The sequence below is a fragment of the Lactuca saligna genome, chromosome 2, assembly GCF_052625555.1.
Source record: "Lactuca saligna cultivar CGN05327 chromosome 2, ASM5262555v1, whole genome shotgun sequence".
In the NCBI taxonomy this organism is placed as follows: Eukaryota; Viridiplantae; Streptophyta; class Magnoliopsida; order Asterales; family Asteraceae; genus Lactuca; species Lactuca saligna.
Window position 1 is genome coordinate 179,538,961 of NC_136418.1, and position 24,212 is coordinate 179,563,172.

The 24,212-nt window shown below is 38.5% G+C and overlaps 2 protein-coding genes across 2 annotated transcripts; one reads left to right on the forward strand and one right to left on the reverse strand.

The window, feature by feature from the left end:
* The first annotated feature begins 499 nt into the window (after positions 1-499).
* On the forward strand, positions 500-2,849 carry LOC145028341 (zinc finger CCCH domain-containing protein 29-like). Its single transcript, XM_078977015.1, has 2 exons — positions 500-657; positions 742-2,849. The coding sequence occupies exon 2, from the start codon at positions 750-752 to the stop codon at positions 2,568-2,570; it is 1,821 nt and encodes a 606-aa protein (XP_078833141.1). The 5' UTR covers positions 500-657; positions 742-749; the 3' UTR covers positions 2,571-2,849.
* Positions 2,850-15,897: 13,048 nt separating this feature from the next.
* LOC145028342 (omega-3 fatty acid desaturase, chloroplastic-like) lies at positions 15,898-18,252 on the reverse strand. The gene is made up of 8 exons (XM_078977016.1): positions 17,656-18,252; positions 17,489-17,578; positions 17,347-17,413; positions 17,165-17,257; positions 16,895-17,080; positions 16,726-16,806; positions 16,506-16,643; positions 15,898-16,278 (listed from the first exon to the last, which is right to left on the reverse strand). The coding sequence occupies exons 1-8, from the start codon at positions 18,147-18,149 to the stop codon at positions 16,105-16,107; spliced, it is 1,323 nt and encodes a 440-aa protein (XP_078833142.1). The 5' UTR covers positions 18,150-18,252; the 3' UTR covers positions 15,898-16,104.
* Between the last annotated feature and the right edge of the window lie 5,960 nt (positions 18,253-24,212).

The following is a 24,212-nucleotide window of genomic DNA, read 5'->3' on the forward strand; positions in this document are numbered from 1 at the left end:
ATAGTCTATTTATTTTCTCTTTTTTTACAAACTTTGTTTATTAAACCTCTTTACCCATAAAGAATAATAAATATCATCGATAGTGTTAGTTTAGTCACTTGATTGATATATAAGTATAAAAACCATAAATACAAGTTGTCTTATATAAGTCGAGGTACCAAATGTGTAACTTGCTTTAATTAATATGAAGCGCGTGGGGTTGGTTGTGCAAATCCAGCCGGGTCAAGCTAGACAGCGGGTATATAGCATAGTCAAATATCAAGAGAACCAATCAGAGTGGATCCCACCGTCTGCATTTGCATCTGAATTTGCGTTGCATTTAATTTTGCATTTGCATTTGAATTTGCATTTGCATTTGCATTTGCATGTGCATTTGAAGTGGGTGTTCCACCATTGTTGAAAGCTTTGACTTAGACCCACAACACGACAAATAGAAATACAGACGAAGAAAACCCACACCTTCCTGCCCCCTTCTCCCATATACCCGTGTGTCCTTTTTTTTCCATTATTTATTCTTCAATTTGAACAATATATAATCATCGTTCATCCCAATTCATTCTCTTCATCGGTCTAACTGGATTTGTTCGACAGCTTCAACAATCATCACAAACTCTTTACAGCTAACATTTCAATTGTTTTCTTCGTCAATCCAATCAGGTATGTCGAATCTTTGGTTTTATGGAATAACAACTCATTTTTGTTGGAGTAATCATTGTTAATGGAGGTTTTTAATTTTTGCAGGTTTTTTGATGTGTAAGGGTTCGAAGAGTAAGCTTTGTTCTACAACTTTAATCATGGAAGGAGAAAAGTTTCAAGAAAATAAAAATGGATTTTTCTTGAAATCTTCGATTTTACTGGAGTTAGCTGCTACCGATGATGTTTCTGAGTTCGTTACCACGGTAGAACAGAAAGGGATGAATTTAGACGAGTTTAGCTTCTGGTATGGAAGAAGAAATGGTTCTAAAGGGAAGATGGGGTTTGAAGAACGAACTCCACTTATGATTGCCGCCGTCTACGGAAGCATCCAGGTTTTGAAATATATAATCGGCACTAAAAAGGTTGATGTCAACAAACCCTCCGATTCCGACGGCGCCACCGCTCTTCACTGCGCCGCAGCTGGTGGGTCTTCTACATCAATCGATACAGTGAAGCTTTTGATCGAGGCTTGCGCCGATCCTAATCTAACCGACGACAACGACAATAAACCAGTTGACTTGATTGCCCGTGGGATCAAATCATCCAAACGGAAAGCTTTGGAGATGTTATTGAGGGGTTTTTCTATAAGCGATGAGGAAGAAACCGAAGAAACAGAAACAGAGATTATTGCGGCGAAGAAGGAATACCCGGTTGACGTATCGTTGCCGGATATTAACGATGGTGTTTATGGTACTGATGAGTTTAGGATGTATATGTTTAAGGTGAAACCATGTTCCAGAGCCTATTCTCATGACTGGACTGAGTGTCCGTTTGTTCATCCCGGCGAGAACGCACGGCGGCGTGATCCGAGGAAGCATCAGTATAGCTGTGTGCCATGCCCGGAGTTTCGTAAGGGAAGCTGCATCAAAGGAGATAACTGTGAATATGCACACGGGGTGTTTGAATCTTGGCTTCACCCTGCTCAATACAGGACTCGTCTCTGCAAAGATGAAACTGGTTGTGCAAGAAAAGTTTGTTTTTTTGCTCACAAGGTCGATGAACTCAGACCTCTGTATGCATCTACTGGTTCAGCCGTTCCATCGCCGAAATCAGGTCCAATCGAAATAGGTTCGATGAGTCCGATGGGTCTCGGTCCAACTTCACCCATGTCTCCTTCTAATTCTCCGGCGAACGGGAATATGTGGCAGAACAAATTCGTTCATCTAACCCCACCGGCGCTGCAACTTCCCGGCAGTCGTTTGAAGACATCTGTAACTGCCCGAGACTTGAAGATGGAGATGGAGATGGAAATGGAGATGTTACAAAGGCAGCAGATGATTGACGACTTATCATCCAATCTTTACAACAATAGATTTGGAGACATGAAACAAACTAATTTTGATGATGTTTTTGGATCTCAAATACAGGGTTTGTCTCCAAAAGTGTCATCTACACAATCTCTCTTGCAGTCTCCGTCAGGCCACCAGATCCGGCAGAACTCGAGCCCACTCCGGGCAACCTACCCATCTTCTCCGGGGAGAAACCCCACAAGTTTTGGGTTTGATTCATCGGCTGCGGTGGCACAAGCAGTGATGAATTCAAGATCTGGTTCATTCGCCAAACAACGAAGCCAGAGCTTCATAGATCGCGGTGCCGGATCCACCCTGAGCCTCCGGTCAGTGCCTCCGTCTTCCACTTATTCCGAATGGGGTTCGCCTGATGGAAAGCTGGAGTGGGGGTTCAACAGCGAAGATGCTTCCAAGCTTAGAAAGTCGGCATCTTTCGGGTTCAGAAGTGGGAACGGAGGTTCACCAGTCAAAGGGAATCACGAGCAAGATGGTCCATGGGGTGGCGCCGGACTGTACAGTTCATCGGAAAAGGTGCCACAATGGGTTGAGCAGATGTATATAGATCAAGAACAACTGATGGCATAACAGCAAAAGCTTCAGCAATCAAAAATTCTTTGATAATCCTTGATCACATAATATTTAATTAGAGGAACAAGGATGATTATCGATTAACTTAGATCACAAAGAAGTGGAGTTTCTTTTATTTTATTTTTAACAATTGATGTAATTTTTTCTTCATAATTTCCCAACTGGGGATTTAATTGTTTATTTATTCAAATCCACATCTTTAAGATGAAATCAAATGTTTGATTATGAGTGTGATGCCATATTATTATTCGATATTCAAGAGACGTTGGCCTGCCACCATCTGGTCTAATTTTATATTTTACAATATACTTTTAGATTTATGTGTTCTGAACATCTGATATGTAGATTGAATATTTGAATTATTATAAAGCGTAAAATGTATTCTTTCGTAATAATATTTTTGGTCATAGTTATATAGTGATTTCAGATAATTCTTTTCGACCACTAGCAATTTGCTTGTATATTTAATGAAAATCTGCCGTTCAAAAATAAATATAGTGTGTAACAAAATAAAAGCAATCTTAAATCTCTGAGTATCATAAAAAAAAAAAAACATCCTGATTTTTTTTACAAATTATGTTGTAACTTTAAAAAGTTGATATTTGAAAACTTTATTGATGTGCACAAAAAACTTCAAAGCCAAGGAAATTCTTTTTCAATTAACCGACAAAAATATAAAATAATTGAATGGTCGGCATCCTCTTTGAATAATTGAATGTGTGACCAGGAGAGCATACATGAAATACAAAACTAAAAGGAGAATATTGATAATGACACGTGATATTGTGATATTTTTCAACTCAAGGCATTCACAATAATAGAACATTTAATATACTACCTATTGCCATATTATATACTTTGTAAAAAAAATGAATTTGTAAGATAATCGATCATTATTTTAATATATATTTAGTGTTTTTTTAAGGACATTATATTATTATTAAATTTTATCTAAGTTGTTTCCAAACTTATAATTTTGACCGGATATAATATGTTTGATTCTTTTAATATATATTTAGTGTTCCTTTATGGGATTTATTATTAAATTTAGACAAAACTGTAAAAATATCTCGGTATGTATTTTTTTTTTTTTTATTTTTTTTTATTTTGAGGTTTAATCCAAACCTCAAACTTTGTTTGGTTTCGTGGTTCTTTTTGACTAATTTCGTTGTGGATTTCGTCTCTCGGTAAACTGAAATGATTATAATACTCGTGGAGTATTTATTTTCTATTTTTCTTTCATTTTTTAAATCTAATACTTATTTTATTTATTTTAATAATTAAAAAATAAAAAGGCTCTCTCTATCTCTCTATTTCTCTCTTTCATTTTTTAAATCTAATACTTATTTTATTTATTTTAATAATTAAAAAAATAAAAGGTCTCTCTCTCTCTCTCTCTCTCTCTCTCTCTCTCTCTCTCTCTCTCTCTCTCTCTCTCTCTCTCTCTCTCTCTCTCTCTCTCTCTCTCTCTCTCTCTCTCATATATAACTAACATCACAACCTCTAATATATAACTAACATCACAACCTCTAATATATAACCAAAACCACATCCACTCATCTGTAACAACCAAAGACCTCTACTCTGGTAAATTTCGTTGGATGTATACATGTTTAAATATGAAGAATGGTGTTGCGAGGTAGGATGTGAAATAGATGATCCATCAAATTTTTGGGTTCTTGTAATATACGATCTACTTGTTGGTGCCCGAAATTCAGTATACGTTCTTCTCATAGACACGTTTCGCCTCTCTTCCAGCTTTTGTGTCACACCCCAAAACCATGAACGACGGAAACGTTCTGGGGCGGAGGACGTCATGTACATTATCACAACAATGCAAAGTAGTAAACAAGCAACAACATCATCCATTGCATTAATAATATAATTTTAATACAAGTGTGTTCTGTCAAATTATAATAGACACTAAAGTATAAACAAAATGAAAGATGAGTCCTGAACAAGCTCCATCTTCTCTAAACCTTGCATCAGTACATATGTATGGTTGACCTGAGGATACATGTAATTTTGAAAGAGAGTATCAGCTTTAAAGCTGGTGAGATCATAAGTATTTTAGTGTCTTATTTTGTGTGTAAGTACTTGTATGTATTTGAAATGTAAGTATTTGTATGAATGAATTGTAAGTATTTGTATGTATACGAATTGTAAGTATTGAAAATGTATATGAACTGTAAGTATACAAACGTTTGTAAAACAACTATAAATGTTTGAAAAACCCTAGAAATCCCTATGATTCCTACTAGTATATAAGGATGTCTTCTACCAAGACCTAACTGGTCTGAATGTAGCCTTCTACCAAGATATACTGTTCTAAATGTTCGTTTCTTGTAAAAGTGTGTAATTTTCCCAAGTGTAACTATCATTAACAAAATATAGTTTTTACATTAAAGGTTTAAGTGAAAAGATCACTAGATATATGTAAAGGGAAAACTAATGTAGTACTATGGTGTAGTGCTATAGGAACTACTGCCGTACTAACTACCTTAAACCGGATTTATTTTAAGGCATCATGTGATTAATTGTACCATACTATCGACTGGTAACAACGACAAAGGTATGTCGTAAAAAGAAATGACGTTTGGCACCCGCAGACCTGCAGGTCCGGCTATAGCTAGCAGCAAGGTGTAGGATAGTCAATCCAGTATAGATCTATACGCAAACTCACGCTCTCCCTCCAAGAGACTGTGGCTCCAACTCGGGCCATGCCATTGAAGGCATGCTCCGATACAGTGGATCACAATTTTGTCAACGTATTCATGTACTGAAATGTTCTACCTGTGCTAGCTGTAATGTATGTTCTCTCTATCTAGCAAGTTTAGTAATGTACTGTAATGTTCTAGCTGTAATGTATGTGCTCTCTATCTAGCATGTATAGTAATGTACTGTAATGTTCTAGTTGTAATGTATGTGCTCTCTATCTAGCATGTATAGTAATGTACTGTAATGTTCTAGCTGTAATGTATGTGCTCTTTATCTAGCAAGTATTGACTCATGAATGAACTGACTCATTGTATGATATCGCGTTCTAGTAGTAGTTCTAGTATCTTCCTAAACTACCCCTATGATAGTTTATTAGTAATCTAACTGGTACGAATGGACATGGATGTATACCCTTGCTACCCAAGGGCATTGGATGAACTGGAAGGACCTTTATGACTATATATGTACACATGATATATAACTAATATTTAAACGACCTTCGGACGGGTACCCGATATCCCACCATACCACATCTCAAGCGCGAAAAGGAAATAGGGTGGATAGCCTTCCTAAGTCTTTTGAACATTCCTTATATAAATATACATATATAGGCATGCAATTTATAATATAAAAGCATAAAGTAAGTTTTGTAAAACCTTTGAACATAATTATTATCTAAGAAAAGATCGACGTGATGTCAATCTATAAAACGGTTTGAAGGCATGGGTTTGATAAAACAGTTTAGTATAAAGAAACATTTGTTTGAAACACAATTGTAAATAAGTTTGAAATGTAATATACAGAGTAAAATGTACAGTGTAATAAGGAGTTTTAAACACATAAAGTGTTTATGAAAAACATTTGAAGGAAATTGTTTGGTAAAACGGCTAATGAGTAGCCAATCATTTAAATGTTGCTTATTAATCACATGTGATTGATATAATAATTAGCATAATTCTACTTGTATCCCCCCCATAAAACATTTTAAAATAGTTAAAACGTTGATTAAGGGGTATGAACTCACCTGTAGCAAGTGGATCGGAAGGAAGTGTCGGATAAGTGCTTGGTGTCAAGTGAAGACTTAGACACGCACAAAGATCCTAATAACATATAAGGATATATGTATATAAAAAATTAGTCTTTAAACAACTAATAAACAAAGTTAAGACACTCTAGGATATGCTAAACACTTTATACAAGTGTTATAAGTCTCAAGGGTTGCATCTAAGTGTTGTAGGGAAAGGCTAGTGTGTTTGGGGTTCAAGGGTAAACTCCTAGAGTTTACGGTTTTCATGACCATTACCCAAGGAGTTTACGGCAGTAAACTCAAGGGTTTACGGTCGTAAACTCTACACTTTATGACAATTTGTTGGTTTGAAGTCTTCTAAGCTACTCCAAGCATTCCTACTTCATGATTTATTCTTAGGAAGTGTTGTGTGGCATCAAAACACTCCTAAATGGAGTTTACGGTCTAAGGACCATTTCTCCATGAGTTTACTACCTTAAACTCATGAGTTTACTACCTTAAACTCATGAGTTTACTACCTTAAGCTCATAATTTTGGTATTTGGCGGTTTTCAAGTCCTTAGCTCAAACATGGCACTAGTCTAGGTTAGATTCTAGCCATAAGGAACAACCATGGGCCATTTATGGGACATTTACACAACATTTGAGGTGTTTACGGTTTTAGGAGATCCCCAAACTGTAAACACATATAAATGCTGGATTTTTGTGCTTTTTGTGTGATACACTCATCAATGATGGATCTAGACAAGTCCCTAAGGCATTGTGAAACATTTAGACACCCTAAAGCACCCTAAGGCACTATATTTGGTGTTTACGGTTTTGGGAGCCTCCTAAAACCGTGAACACCTTGTTCTTGGTGTTCTTGGGACTTTTCCTTGGTATAAACATGCATAGCTAGCTTAAAATGACTCTAAGATAGAAGTACTTACATTGTGGAAGCTTGAAATGAACTTTAAGTCCAAGAACACTTAGTGTGTGTTCTTGGTGTTCTTGGAACTAATCAAAACACAAAAATGGATGGATTAAAGGATGTACAATCACTAGATTAAGTGATATACTAACTTGAAAGGGCTAGAAAAACTTACTAGATTGAAGATTTTGAATAAAAACTTGGATGATACTTGAGAGGATATTTTGGAGTTTACTCTTTTGATATTTGGGGAGTAAACACAAATGACTAACTTTTTGGGGAGTAAACTCATACATAGGTATGAGTTCACGGTTTTAGGTGATTTTTCAACCCAAAACATAAAAGTTTGGTCGGGAATTTCTAAGACATGAGGTGTTTGCGGTTTTTAAAATTCAAAACCCGTGACGACACTTTCTTTCACCCGTTCGTTTAAAAATAATATTAAGATAATCAAACGAGCTTTATATTTCTTAAAAATAAGAAATAATGACATTGACTTATGATATAGAGTGGTTGACTTTTAGGGTTTGACTGAATGGAAATTTCGGGTTGTCACATCATCCCCCTGTTAAAGGAATTTCGTCCCGAAATTAGAATTTAGATAAGGAAGTAGGTATGAATGATCGAGTCGTGAGGAGGAAACTTCCTAATCGATGGGTTCTAGCGCTCCTAAGTGAAATCGGGTTCTCGGTTGGTATCCCAACGAACCTTCACTAACTGGCGCCGGCGTTGCTTTGTCCGCTTGACCTCTCGGTCGAGGGTCACTACGGTTCTAATACGAAGGCGAGGATCTCGACGAGTGGACTTACAAGAGTCCTAACGGAAAGGTATGGTTTCACGATCGAGACGCGAAGAGTAGAATGTACGTTACTGAGTTCGCGGAGTAGATCTAGTCTACGAGATACAGGATCGATTCTGGGAAGAATCTCGAAGGTCCTATCTATCTTGGGTTTAGCTTTCCACACTTTATGAAGCGTATTAAGCCGTTCCCAGAGTGAGACTCCCTAAAGAATTTGGTCTCTCACTTGGAATTCCAAGGGTTCTTTCTCTTGCTAAACTTCCCAATCAAGGGCCACCCCTTGTTGGGTCAAAGTCGAAAGGGTTTCTGTAATTTGCGAGGTGTTCTGAATGAACTATGACAGTAGGTCTGTAAGACCTAGAATTTGGCGAATGTCTGTCAGCGTCTCTGTGTCGACAATTTCTCAACATTTTTGACAAATTGTAAGAGTACTCAAAATTTCCCACATCACTTATAGTGTGTCGTAGAAATTCAACTCTTAAATTTCAAAACTCGTTCTTAGAGAACTTTGCGAAAAGTACCTCTGAAGGTAATGTTTCCATGAGTTTCTTCTTACTACGAGGGTAGATAAGTAAGTCATTACATGGAAAAATGACAAACTCATCCAAGTAAGAAGACGTACCCTACTCATTTGGATCATGAATACTATGGGTATATTGGTCCTATCCGAGGGGTATCACTACGGACTCGAAGTGTCCGCATCGAGTTTGGAAGGTAGTCTTTGAGACGTCCTCCTCTAGCACTCGAAGCTGTTGATATTCGGATCTCGGTCCATTTCTGAAAAGTAACTCATTCATTGCGTTTGCTCCATTGATTCATCTATGCGAGGCAGAGATAACGATTTCTAATGAAAAATCTTAACGGAGTCCTCGATATCCGAGGTACATACGATGCAATCTGTCGATCTCTGGAAGAATAAGACCGGAGTTCTCTAGGGTGAGAAGCCTAGTCTTCCAATTCTATTTCTGGGAAATTTTCTAAGTAGTTTGCTAAGTTGTTCGGACTGTTCTTGTATCTCCTTAAGTGTTTGGTATATTGATATTTGAGTTATGATAATCGTATGGATCTTGCTATGTTTATACAACGCACGTGATATGTCGAGCCAAGTAAGTAGTTCCCCAATATGTAACCCATGGTATACTGATATTTGAGTTATGCTAATCGTATGGATCTTGCTATGTTTATGCTTTAAAAATTGTATACGATTAAGATCTTATACCCTTAGAATTATTGATTTAGCCTTATTTCTTGTTCCTTGTTTGGTTGTGGTCCTAGGGTAAATTCTTTTATTTGAACGTCTATTTGATCATTTTCTGTGTATAATTTGCATGCATAAAGGCAACCTATTATGATTGGTATGGTTGGTGTGGGTAGAGCTAATCTTATGTTCCCCTAGGATTTGAGATATGCGGTAGTCTGTGGGATATGATATATTTTGGGATGAATTAGAGTTATCAGGTAGAGCCTTGGGGAAGGTACAGGTAGGTGTGGAAGGTAGTATTGAGCCCGTACTACTGAAAGCACATGACCTGTACGCAAACTGAGGTTAGTCTTCGAAACTCTAATGAGGACCGGTATGGGAGGATCCTCTCTATTAACATCCTGATCATTATATTTTGTAATATTACAGTTCAGTATGGTGGTGACATTATTTGGAAGAGGGGGGCCAGGATCAGGGTCGGGGGACACTACCAAGCCCATTAACGTGAGGTTGCATGAACTTATTGCAGCAGAGGTTACGCGGGGCATCCTTGACGCTACCCTAGTTATCTTTGGGATGGTTAAGGAGGGTATGATGGAGACTATGGAGGAGAGGCTCAGGGCATTTAGAGCTAAGATTGCTGCAGGCCAGGTTGGGTGTAACACCCCGAGTTCAGAAGTGCAAGTTCAGGGTGCTTGGTGTAATTAAAGAGGATCGACTCGGCGAGTCCATGGATAGACTCAGCGAGTCGATTCGCGATTTTGGTCACGTGATTAGTGACCAATTCGGCGAGTCGGTGCAGGAATGAGAAACCCTATTTTCAGGGTTTTCACCCTATATAAGGAACCTTATGTTTTCCCCTCAGCCTCTTTGCTACCCATTTGAGATCCTGGAAAACCCTAATTCATGAGGAAACCCAATTGTGAGTGAATTAGAGCTTGGAGGAGGATCTTTGGTATTGACGTTTGAAGGTTTGGAGGCTTGTATCAGGAAGCTTGGGGAGATCAGAAATCTACAGTTGGTTGGGCTCATTTTAGGGGTAAGGAACCATTTCCTTAAGCTATTTCTTTATGGATTCATGTATGGTGATTGATATGAGATCTAATTCGAGATAGAAGCTTGGATTTGAGGATGCTACTTCAGATCTAGGTTTGTGATGGTCCTATATGTCATAAAGTTCATGTTTAAGAGTTATTGGTGAAGCCCTTTTGTCCTTAGCCTTAGCCCTAGAGTGTTTTGGGCTTATATCTCCTTGGTTTCACGTAAAGTTTGCAACTTTATGTGAGGGCTAGGCTGTAGAAGAGTGGATCTACAGATTTGAGTCCCTGCATGGCTTGAAAAGCCTCTATATGGAATGAGAACTAAAGAGACTCGGCGAGCTCCATGGGTGAACTCGGCGAGTTGGATGAAGGTGGGCATGGACTCGAAGAGTTGGAAGAACAACTCGGTGAGTCTATTGAAGATTGCCTTGGACTCGACAAGTCTGTTCTTGGACTCGGCGAGTATGGTCGTGGAGTCCTAACCTTTTTTGGTTGAACGGTGAATCGGGAGTCGAGGAATGACTCGGTGAGTTGAGCGAGAAGGGACTCATAATCGTGGGACTCTGTGAGTCGACGGGGCGACTCGGCGAGTAGGGTCACACAGGAAGGTGGACTTTGACTTTGACTTTGACCAAGAGTTGACCAGTTGACTTCCAAGGGTATTTTGCTAATTATTGGTATTTATTGAGTTCAGTCTTTTGGTATTGATCAGTGGTGGAGTTGTGTCGGAGGTTGGAGCAGCGTGATCTTATCTCTTCAGTCAGCAGTTGTGAGGTGAGTTATCCTCACTATATCGACAGGGTCTAAGGCACCAAGGTCGACCCTTTATCGGATGGAAATCCGGGTAGTTGTTACGTTATTGCTTTGCTATATGTTTGTATCCTAGTACTTAGGATGGTGTATGTTAGAGACCTGGTTAAGGTCGGAATCCTGGTATATAGGATAATGTTATGTTAGTGACCGGTTAGGTCGGTATCCTGGTTAGAGTGTGCTATGTATGTGATCTGCTAGATCGGTTGATTAGTGATTAATTGCTATATGATTATATGTTTATGTGCACATGTTTGTTGACTGGGGTTGGGTTAAGGCGGGTCCTGCTTTGTGCTGTAGGCCAACATACCCAGGGCGGACTGGATATCCCGAAGGCCCAACAAGCGGTCCGGATAGGCTGTAGGCCCCATGAGGGAGGACCAGACATGCCGAGGCTCGGAGAGTGGACCAGGCCGATTGAAGGCCCGGTGCAGGCGGACCAGTCATACTGTAGACTCAGAGAGTGGACCGAGTGGGTTGAAGGCCCGATGCGGGCGGACCAACCACACTGCAAACTCGATGTATATGGCTAGACTCGGATGGTGGACCAGGTGGATTGAAGGCCCGGTGCGGCGGACCAATCACGCAGTAGACCCGAAGTGCATGGTTGTTCTGTTTATGATATGATATGTTATGAGTATGGTATATGTGGTTGGTATTTTGGGGGTAACTCACTAAGCTTTCGGGCTTACAGTTTTCAGTGTATTGTTTCAGGTACTTCAGGAGATCGTGGCAAGGCGAAGGTGTGATCGTACCGCTCCTCATGTTTTATGTATTTATGATGTGGTTCTGGGAAATACTCTGATAATAAATGAATTGAAAACCTTTTTGTAATGAATTAATGAATATGGGTTGTTTTTGAAAAGTTTAAATTGGTTGAATTTTTTTTGATGTTACATTGGGGCCCGAACTCCCTCATTCCGAGAGTTCAAGGCGTGTGGGGCACCGAAGTTCTTCGGGGTTAGGGACCCCATTTTCAGCCGACGCTGGGTGACGAATATAGAGAAAGCCCAGCGCACGAGTTCTTACCCGGATGCAGCAAAGGTGGGTTTTGCTTCATGTATGCTAAGAGATAGAGCCTGATATTGGTGGGGAGAGTTGACTAGCCAGATGGGAGCAGCCACTATGGCTGAGATGACATGGGTCGAGTTTGTTAGGTGGTTTCATTTGGAGTTTGCACCATCGATTGAGGTGAAACGGCTTGTGAGGGAGTTTTATGGCCTTCAGCAAACCACTAAGACTGTGGCGGAGATCACCACCAAGTTTCGTGAATGGGCACTGTTACTCCCAGAGTATGCTACCGATGAGGATATGAGGCGAACGAGGTATCATTCCATGGTTAGGAATTATATTCAGGATTTTGTGAGATTTACATGGTGCAAAACCCTGAATGAGATGGTGGAGAAGGTTCGTGAGCGGGAAATAGAGTTGGACTTCCGTACAAAGCGGAAGCCTGAGCAGGCGCAGATGGCAGCAGGTCAGGCTAAAAATCCTATGACCTCAGATTCATCCAGTAAGGGCCAACAGGGTCGGGGCCAATGTGCTAAGTGTGGGAGATCACATGGTGGAGCATGCAAAGATTTGGGCACAGTGTGTTATACTTATGGTTAGGCGGGCCCCGTGAGCAGGGACTGCCCCAAGAAGGGCTTGATTTGTTTTCACTGCAACCAGACCGACCACAAGCAGGCTGATTTTCCAAAGTTGCAGGGAGGGAGAGGAGTCATGGTGGTGCCTACACCCGTCACACTGAGGATCACAAATGGCCGCCCTACTAAGGCAGAGGCTCCAACGGTGAAGATCCATGCATTTCAGTTGACTACCGAGGAGGCTCGGGCAGCGCCAGACGTTGTAGCTGGTATGTATTCTACTATCCTGCTCTATATTTATTTTCATTGCTTACGTGTGTATTCTGCTTATGTATAGGGACCTTTGTGGTCAATGGTATGTCCGCTCACGTTTTATTCGACTCGGGGGCTACCCGATCATTTGTGTCTCTTGCGCTTAGCAAGAAGTTTCGGGATGCACCGGGGAATTTAGATTCCCTGCTTGAAGTCGAGATTGCAGATAACCACACCATGAGTGCGGTGAGGGTGTATCGGGATCGTGTCCTGAATGTTCTTGGGGAGAGGTTTCGTGTTGATCTAGTCCCGATACTGTTGCGATAAATGAAGGTGATTGTTGGGATGTAATCGTTGGGGGATAATGGGGCCATGATCGACTGTGAGCGCCAGCTGGTGAGGGTTCGAACCCCAAATGGGGGAGAACTGGTTATTCACAGAGAGAGGGCCTCGTAGGGGCCGACCCTCTGTTCAGATACGAGGACTAGGAGATTACTTCATCAGGGTTGTTTGGGATTTTTGGCTTATATCTCCGATACGAGGGTTGAGACCACGAGAGATGTGGGTAGCATTCCGATTGTACAGGAGTTTCGTGATCTCTTTCCCAAGGAGTTACCAGGGGTGCCTCCGGAGAGGCAGGTGGATTTTCACATTGATTTGGTGCCGGGTGCTTCTCCAATAGCTAAGGCAACGTACCGACTAGCTCTACGTGAAATTAAGGAGCTATCTATGCAGCTTCAGGAGCTACTGGACCGAGGGTTTATTCATCCGATTAGTTCCCCATGAGGAGCACCGATGTCGTTTGTCAAAAAGAAGGATAGGTCACACAGGATGTGTATTGATTATCGAGAGTTGAACAAGCTAACGGTGAAAAACTGGTATCCACTTCCGAGGATAGACGACTTGTTCGATCAGCTACAGGGTGCATCTTGGTTTTCTAAGATTGATCTTTGACCGGGATACCATCAGATAAGGATTCGGGATGAAGATATGTCGAAGACAACCTTCAAGACGAGTTATGGACACTATGAGTTTGTGGTGATGCCATTTGGGCTCACCAATGCCCCATCAATGTTCATGGATCTTATGAACAGAGTGTGTAGACCGATGCTGGATAGCTTGGTGATCGTTTTTATTGATGATATTTTGGTAGATTCTAAGACCAAGGAACAACATGAGCACCATCTTAGGGAGGTATTAGAGACTCTAAAGGTGGAGAAGCTTTATGAAAAGTTCTCCAAGTATGATTTCTGGTTGCGAGAGGTACAGTTTCTGGGGAATCATCAATCAGAAGGGCATGTCGGTTGATCCAGCCAGGGTGGAGGCTGTGATGGGGGTGGGAAGTACCGAAGAACACATCAGAGATTCGTAGCTTCTTGGGTTTGGCGGGGTATTATCGGAGATTTATCCAGGATTTCTCCAAGATCGTCGTGCCTTTGACCCACTTGACGAAGAAGAATGTGAAGTTTCGGTGGCGCGCAGATCAACATTTGGCTTTCTAGACCTTGAGACAGAGATTATGTGAGGCCCCGATTCTGGTACTACCTGAGGGTTTTGAGGATTTGGTAGTGTACTATGATGCATCAATCTCAGGTTTAGGTGCGGTACAGATGCAGAGGGGGCATGTGATAGCTTATGCCTTGAGGCAGTTGAAGCCTCATGAGGCAAACTACCCTACTCACGACCTGAAATTTGGGAAGTGGTGTTTGCCCTCAAGATTTGAAGGCACTATTTGTATGGGGTACGATGCACTATTTACACGGATCATAAGAGCCTAAAGTACTTGATGGATAAGCGGAATCTCAACATGCAGCAGAGGAGGTGGTTGGATGTGCTGAAGGACTATAATTGTGAAACCTTATACCATCCAGGGAAAGCCAACGTGGTGGCCAATGCTATGAGCCGCAAGACGGCAGGTTTCCCGATTGGGAACGTTTGTTTTTGGATGACAGTGATCTATCCGTTGTTAGATATGATCAAGGAGGCTCAAGTGGAGGGTTTGAAGAAGGAAAATTGGAAATTAGAGCGGAGACATGGGCAAATTCCTCTATTTGTCCGGAATGGTCAGGGACTCTTGACTCAGTGTGGCCGAGTGTAGGTCCCGGTATCTGGGGGAGTGAGGCAAAAGTTAGTGGAGGAGGCATACAAGTCCAAGTTCTCAATACATCCACGGGCTACGAAAATGTATAGAGATCTGAGGCTGAGTTACTCGTGGCCCTGCATGAAGTGAGATATCGCTTGGTTCGTGGAGCGGTGCCTGACCTTCCGGAAGGTCAAGGCTAAACATCAGCGGCGTCATGGAAAGGTTCAACCGCTACCCATTCCCATATGGAAGTGGGAAGAGATCACTATGGACTTCATCACGAAGTTACCAAGGACAACGAGGGGTGTAGATGTCGTATGGGTGATTGTGGATAGATTCACGAAGAGTGCCAACTTCAATCAGATCTCTGAGAGCATCCGTGTTGAGAAATTGGCAGATATTTATGTACGGGAGGTGGTGATGAGGCACGGGGTGCCAGTGTCAGTAGTCTTTGACAGGGATGTTCAATTTATATCTAAATCCTGGAAGAAATTACATGAGGAACTCGGCACTTAGTTACATTTCAGCAAGACATACCACCCCCAGACGGATGGCCAGGTTGAGAGATGGTTGGTTGGTTGTTTGTTGCATCGAACCAAAAGTAGAGAAAATATTTTGTTGTAAATTTGGGTTTTGACCAAATTGATTTTTGTTGAAGGTAAGATGAGTTCAATATTTGCAATGGCGGTGAAGCGGGATTGAAAGCGGCGTCTTGGTATGAGATTTGTGGTGAGTCGTGCCACCTCACCCTCGTTAAGACGGCGTTGAGCCGTGTGCCACCTCACCCTCGTTTCTTCTCGTTGAGATCCATATTGGGTGCTCTTAGGAAAGCAGTTTAACTTATACTTGTAATTACTGATTATAACAATTTATTTAATTAATGAAATTCAAGATTCCCATAAAGAACAAAGTTTTAGCGTACTAAAATCATATCATCTTCAAATCTCTATTCGTTTACATTATTTTCATAATAAGAAAAAAAAAAATGCAAGTTTTAGAATCGTGTGAGAATGTGTTGATAGAAACTCATGAATAAATTCTTGTCAAGCAAAGAATCATTAGGTCTTGTAGCATCCCTTTCTCTTGTTAAATCTCGACAGAATGTACTAATTTCCACTGATTTTGGTATCCGTTTGGTAGTATACAATCTCCCCTTCGTCACTCACATAGTGGTCCTTCTTCAAACTACTTACAAGAACTCCCAACAAGTGAAATGGAATTGGCCAAGATTTCTTTGGTTCCCGATAATATTTCCCAAAAACTGGCTTCGCAGCTTCGGTCTGTTGAGAAAATTTCAAAATACATAAAAGTCAAGTCATTTTGGGAAATCAAAAAGGTAAATTTTGATGGATGATAACGACATTTATGACTATTCAAATATCCCTACGACCCTTTCAGACCTTTCAAAGGTCGCGAACAGAGCGGTTATGAAAGATGTCACAATCATTATATTTCGTTCGAATTGCTTGAAAGATTTTAAAACTTTTTCGGAATCAAGAACACTAACCGCATCTATTAGATTGTAGTGAGGGATTTGAGGGAAGAGATGGTGTATCACATGAGTTCCGATATCATGGTGGATGTTATTGATCCATCCATAGTCACGATCAAGCGTTGTTAATCCTCCTCTAAGATAACTCCATTCCTGTGGTATACTCATTTGAGAAATTCACCATTTTTTACGATGAAATACAGAACAGAAATTTGGGTCGGGTCAAAGTTCAAACCTTTCCGCGGTACCATGGGAGTTTATCTTCATGGCCATGGTGATGCAAGTAAGTCACTAGATCCAGCCACATGACAAAACCCTGAATTCAAATCAAGGATTATGATTGTTAGTTAGAAGAAAAAGGGAATGACACGAAGATTACGAAGATGATTAACTGTTTAACTTACCCAATAAGGGATGCCGTAGAGTTTAAGCACTTGAAGAGGACCCATCGTGAAGGACAAACCCACAAGCAGAGCAGCCATGGCTGTCCAGCACACTGTCGAGGTAATGATGTCTTTCTTTTCATTTGGGAGAAACAAATCGCTGTTGGGATCGAAATGTGAACCCTTTTTTCCTGGGCTTCGATTCCACTGTTAATTTTTAAACATATCTGTCAATTACCAAAACTGAATAAGGCGACCCCAAATGTTCATCCATCCACATGAGAGTGTTACCAGATAGAAAGGGTATGCCAGCATCGGGAATGGCAAAGTGAACCTCAATTTTCTTGTAGCATCTTCTAAACTTCTGTAGATCTTCTCCGACAACTGGAAAATACATACGATTTTGTTACAAAGTGTATCGAAATAATGTTAATTGATAATATGAATCAAGATTAGTAACGAGATAGACTCACTGGGTGCCAAGATTCATCGTTTTCTACGTGTCCATGGTTCTGGTGATGAGTTCTATGGCTAATTCTCCTGTAGCATCCACAACCCGATGGTTAAAAAGAAGAGAAATAAATTGAAGCCGAGACTAGAAAAAATGAAACGCACCATCCATGGTAGGGTACAAGAATGGAAGAATGAAGAAGATGACCAACTACACTATTAAGTTTTGCATTATTGGAGAAGCTTCCATGGCCGCTGAACAATGGAAGATAGATTATAATTAGAATGACAATTAACCCAAATAGAAGGTTTTTTCACACAATCGTGATTACCAATCATGGCCAAGAACAAACAGGGCCCAGAACATTGTGGACTGAGCAATCCAATAAAGTGGCCAAACGACGATATTATTGAAATACGCCGCCACCGCCGCTAACCCGAAAACCACCGCCACATCTCGTAAGACATAACTCATCGACCTCCATGGATCCTTCACCCAACAATGCTTGGGAATGGAGGCTCTAATATCGGCCAATGTGAACGGTGGTGGTGCACTAGGGTCGAACTCAGTGGCTATTTCTCTTTCGTCTTCATCTAAAAACGGAATTGTAACTGGTGCACTCACCTTCAATCCCCAATTCTTGTCTTTACATATTCTTGAAAATGAGGACGAGATTGTGATTGACTTAGTGGTGTTGAATAGGGTAACTCCAATGGAATCGGAATTGGTATTAGAAAAGAAGGAATTGGATACTCCTGTTCGTGGCTTGGGGAAGAATGTTGGAATTGGTCTTGCACCACATTCTGATAAGACCCAAGCCGCCATTGGAGATATCCAGATGATAAAAAAAAAAATGAAATGTATAGCTTATCTCTCTCTAGAGAGAGAAGATGTGAGTGTGTATGTCTAAAATCAGTTGTTATGAAGGTGTTTCTGATGACATTGGGGGATGAGGATATGAAATAAAAGGGCTTTTTTACTCCACGTCCCTCAGTTTTAGATTCTTATGCAATACACAGTAGTTCCATTACCATGCATTTTGTTTTTTCAGCATTTTAATCACATACATCAAAGCAATATCATATATATTTTAAGGACGTATATTTTGAAGGACGTATTCAATTCGGTAAAACTAACTTATACCAGTACAAAAATTACATAAAAGACATTTATATAAAAGATAATTGTAAAACATAATAAATAAAAAGGATAGTTCTATATATCGATTAAAAAGCTCAATAAAATGTTTTATATGTACACTTTGATAATTTATTTTATTTTTATGTAATAGATAACTCTCACACCTAGTATTTAATATACATATCCGTGAAGTGTATTTTTTGTTTCTGAAAAAGATATTATAATTCAAACTTTAATGTTATTATCGGTATTAATGTTTATTGTTGTTAATTTAGTTAAATATCAACAAGTTGATGTGATAAATTTTGGTAATTTGCTGGAAATTGCGTGCTAACTGCCAAGTGATGATAGAAAGAGGCATCCCTGCATAAAAACTACTTTTTTAGTTCCACAATAAAATTCTTATATGCAAAAATTTAATAATATTTCATAATAATATCAGGAAGAGTGAATTATTTAGATATGTACTTTTGTCATGGACTACTTTTATGGATCTTCACATCATAACTGGTCCCTCAACTATAAAGAAATGACATCAGTGTGCCTCCAAATAAAAATGATAATAAATAGACATGGGCATGTTTCATGCTACTGCTATAGTTGAACAGTCTTGTATGAGGATTCTCTTTTAATGTTAATTTAATATAATTTATACAACAAAATAGGTCGTCATTTTAGTTAAAAAAAACATGAATAAAACAATGAGCATACATTTAAGTTTAAAAATTATGGCCTTAAGAAAACTAATATAAATATGCACATTTTAACTTCTTATATATAACCAACATGAGTTGTCTTGTTGCATTATCGAAACTCAAGGTACATCAGGTTTGATCATAGTTGCAGAAATCAGGATTAATCGTTCGACGTTCTCCAACCGTCGAGGATTAGGGTATTAATAGGAAATTTAGGATTAATTGGGTTTGGCGGGATTAATCGACCTTGGAAGGATTAATTGGTCAACAAAAGTCAATAAAAGTAAAAAAGGTCGAAAAAGTCAAAAAAAAAAAACAAAAAAAAAATTCAGAAAACCAACTTTTTTTTTACTCCAAATTTCAAATATTATACCAAAATGTTCATATTTTCGTATTTCCAAATTACAATTTTTTTTATTTTCTAATTTTGAAGTACTTGTTTTTCTTAAGATATATTAATATTTAATTAATTTTAATATTTTATTAATAGTTTATGGTCTCCGATTAATCCCCGTCAAGACCGATTAATCCCTTAACACCAGTCGACCATTGAGCTACCGTCAAACGATTTTTATAACCTTGGGTTTGATAGCTATATACTTGCATTTTGAAACTCAAGTGGTTGGTAGATTACCGTTATGATAACGTTCTAATGTTTCTAATAATTTCATCATAATTTATCTTCTATTTGGTAACATCACTCACATAGTAGATCTATTAGAGCATATTATGCCCAAAATACAACATTAGTTCTTCCCACATCAATCAGTAAGCACAATATGTAAGGGTGGTGATGGTATCCGTGTAGCCTTCCACTTGTAATATCTAATGCTTTCCACATTCATGGAGAGCTATTAGTACCCCTGATCTTCTTTACTGTGTTCATCCTTTCCCTAAGCTAGTTCGTCGACTTCTAGACCTTGCTATCAGATCTTCTTTACCATATGATGCTTATATTTGCTTCTTTAAGCATGTTAAAGAAGGAAAAAAAATGAAATTTACAAGTAACTAGAAACAATCCAAAAGTAAGTTGTTTATGTAAAACAACCCTCTTGCCCTTGAACCTCCTAACCAAAATAATCAACACAATTCCTAAAGTAATGTGATCCTTAAAAAAGTATCAATAGTTAAAAAAGTCACTATGGATAATACATGTATTCATGGCATAAACATTATACACCGATATGTATACTTGAGCTTAGTAGGGGATTTTCACATCATCAGTTGGGTAGAACTTTGAGGGCTTCTAAGGAGTAGCAACAGGGCCGACTCTATGTAGAGTTTTTCTAAGCCAGGGCTTAGGGCCCCTAATTCTAAAGGAGCCTATATTCTCCAAAGTCCAAAAGTTTAGTCCATTAAAACATCAAATCCAGTAACCATAAAATATATCAAGTGGAAGAATAAAAAACTATAAATTACTTCTTTCAATTAGAATATAGCTATATCATTGAGTTATCTAGTCCTAAATACCATAAATTACTGACAGTGAATGATAGGTTTTAATAACACGTTTGCTATGTACTTTTGTTATATTAGGAGTTATAAGAATCATATATAATTTTTTTTATCAAATTCTTGTTTATTTAGGTTATTACAACAGGAAAACTTCTTTATCTTATATTGAAATTGTCATTGAAGAAAACATAAATAGTGAACTTGTATGTGAAATATAACTGAGGAGTACAATAAAACCAAAGGGCCCCAAAATTTTGGTTCGCTTAGAGCCTCTAAACTGTTTGAGTTGCCCTTGAGTAACAACAAAAGTTTCTTCTCATGTTTAGGAAAACCAACACCATTATACACCTATATGTATACTTGAGCTTAGCAACGTACTTTCAAATCAAACTAAAAGAAGGAAATAATAATTACCTCGTGATCCTTAGATCATGTGATAGACATCTCTTGCAAAGGATAAAGATCCCAAAGGAGAACTCCTCTAGTGTATTCATACCATAAACTCCAAAAGCAAACAAGGAATAAACCCTAATTAGTTAGGGTTTATGCGAAAATCACATAACCCTAGAGAGGGAAGTCCATTCCTAAATGGACATTTAAGTGACCAAAATCTTCTAGTAATGGTGTTCTTAAAGCTCCCACTCGAGAAAACATCAATTGCTTGCAAAAGATGAAAAACTTCTTGAAAGGTAAATAATTTAGCAACATGCAACACTTTTCAAAACATGCTGCAGAAACTGTCGCAAAAAGCTCTAATAGCCTTTAAGGAAAAGCCATTAGTGACAGTTTTAGCGACAGTTTATAGAAACTGTCACTATTTTCACTGTACACTTATTTAATGCAAAAATTACCTTTTTTTCTACAAATAATGGCTTCATCTTAATTTCTTTTTACATTTTTGTACAAATGAATTCTTTCTAAGGACTAATCTATTATTTACAAATATAAACCAAGAAAACTTAAATATTTAATTAATTACATACTATATAAATAAATAAATATTACAAGCATTTTTACCAAAACAACACACACAACAAATACAATGGTCAATGGCTAGTTTATGTACATCATACACATATCAAATATAACAAGAAGCAACTCTTTATTTTTCCTAAGGTTACTTTTATATAACCAAAATGTATGAAAAATATTTATATAGAAAAGTAAACAATTTTAAACTACAACTTGCAAAAGAAGATAAATATGGACATTTCTTAACCAAAAGAAATTCATGCTTGTTTTTCAAAAACAAAATATTATTAAACATAAAACAATCATTCTAATATTGTGACATCCCAAAATCTCGGCCAGAAAAGATTGGTTTCATTTATGCTTTTAAAATAATTTCAGAGTAAATCCTTTTGATTTAAAAGTGTTGCGGAATTTGTTCCCCAGAACAAAATATGATAAAAGAATATTTACCAAAGCATTTCATAAAGAAATGCATTTTCATTATATAATCAAAACTCGGGATGTCATGTTCCGATACAGACCAAAAAGTATAGACATATTACAAGCCATACAACAGTTATATACATGCACAAGCTTATAAACAAAATAACTTGATGATTCATCCATCTTATGCCCTCGCGATACTACCTGTAATACAAATAAACTAAGTGGGTCAGGCTTGGGAGCCTGGTGAGCATATAGGGTTTTCAACCCACAATAAATAACTATATTTAATTCAACAATGAACAATAATCCGATTACTCATTCCTATTATCCTCATTTTACGTCCCTAAAACAACATCTATCTCAAGGGACCTAATCTAGGATTTTCATTGGGATGGACATTACTGCAAAGGGTTTTCCTCAACAATAAATGTCCTAAAGGCAACCATGAGGGGGATAGAGTACATCGGTGAACATCAAGCCCACAACACCTACAGGTTATGAACCTGCCAGCGTTCCACGGGACTGTCTAGAAAGAGTCTGTGGTCGTCATCCATACTCCGTTAGATGACTAGATTAACAACAAAAACGAGGCCTCTCATCAATTTATTTCATCACACACCAACTATCTAGTCATGTTCTACCCAACATATTAGTAGATAAAATATATATATATTATACATAACTTAAAACCTGTATAGCATGTTCTTTCAATACTCATTCCAAATAGCAGATGATACATATACACATAACAAGTATTTCATAGAGAATCATGTAGATCTATGTGTTAGAAGGTAACAATAATACACTCACATAAATCATATACTTAATACATTCAATCGATTACTTGCATAAAATCGTGTATTTGAAATGCTATGCACTCACTTGATCAGAAGATGATCGGGCAGCACTATGGCTTGTAGAAGTAGTATTCTTCGGTGAAACTGGAAGATCTTTACACATCGGGCTTCTCGCAAGCAGAGCTTCGACTCCAAAACTTTTTTCTTCTCGGGATCTTCGGGCTTTGGGACTCGCTTCGGGTCTCGGGATGATACCGGGGCTTCAGGGGTACTTCAAAATGACCAGAGAGGGTTTCGGGAGTGAGAGAGTAAGTGAATTAGCAACCATGATCGGCTGCCCTTCGATTTCTATTTATAGGGGCATTTTTATGGATTCACGACGAGAATCTCAAATATTCATGTCGTGAGTTCAGTAGTCATTAGGTGCGTCATCTCAACTTGCGTCTGTCGGGCTCCAGAAGTCATAAATACTAAGTTCACGTTGTGAACTCTGACACAACTTTGGGGTTCACGCCCCAAACTTAATAAGTTCATTACTTTCGCATACGAGTTATGTTTTCGACGTTCTTTATATCCACGCGTAGGTGAGATTATGCTCTACAACTCTCGTTTAGACTCCGTTGGCTAATTTTGATTTATTTTTAATATATTAATCATATATTATTTTTAGTAGGCCGAGACAGGAAAACTCCGTTATAAATTCATAACTCCTTCATCTGACGTCCGTTTTCGAATGTCTTTTCACCGTTGCACTACTATCAACGAGATCGTTGATTCTCGTTTAGATTGTTTTGGCTAAAACTCACTCGATCTAAAATTTGAACTTTGGGCTGCATACTGTTAAGCTGAAACTTAGAAAAATCATAACTTCCTCATACAAAGTCAGATTTGAACGTTCTTTTTATGCACGCTCTCGGTTTAACATATTCTATGACTTTCACTTAGATCTCTAAGGCTAGATATCGCTCTATCGTAAATTCACTATTTACGTCGCGATGTGTCATACCGGTTCTGTTGCGAAACTTCGACAGGTCATAAATTCTTCGTTATAACTCGAATTTTGGCATTCTTTATATATTCGGAAACCTCTTCACGACCACTACGTCTTCATGTATCGATATCGGGATTATATAACATTTCATTTTAACTCATATTTTTATTCTTAATTCATTTAAGCCACACAATTAAGCAATTAAGTATAAAACACATAATACTCAAATAATACATTCTTATTATTTCAAAATGGTTACAAAGGTTAACCTAGACTATTACATTACTATTAATGACAAGCCTAAAAACACGGGCATTACAAATATATAAAAGATGGTTATTGTACCACTGATGGGTTTTGATACAAACTATAAGAGAGTTTTTCACTAAAAACTGCAACGGAAGCTTTAAAA

Excerpts from the sequence above, each read along its gene's own strand:
- LOC145028342 (XM_078977016.1), bottom strand. The coding sequence starts at position 18,149 with ATGGCGGCTTGGGTCTTATCAGAATGTGGTGCAAGACCAATTCCAACA. Across the intron at positions 17,258-17,346 it reads ACGATGAATCTTGGCACCCA|TTGTCGGAGAAGATCTACAG; the intron begins GTGAGTCTATCT and ends TGTATTTTCCAG. Across the intron at positions 16,644-16,725 it reads TCCCATGGTACCGCGGAAAG|GAATGGAGTTATCTTAGAGG; the intron begins GTTTGAACTTTG and ends AGTATACCACAG.
- LOC145028341 (XM_078977015.1), top strand. The coding sequence starts at position 750 with ATGTGTAAGGGTTCGAAGAGTAAGCTTTGTTCTACAACTTTAATCATG.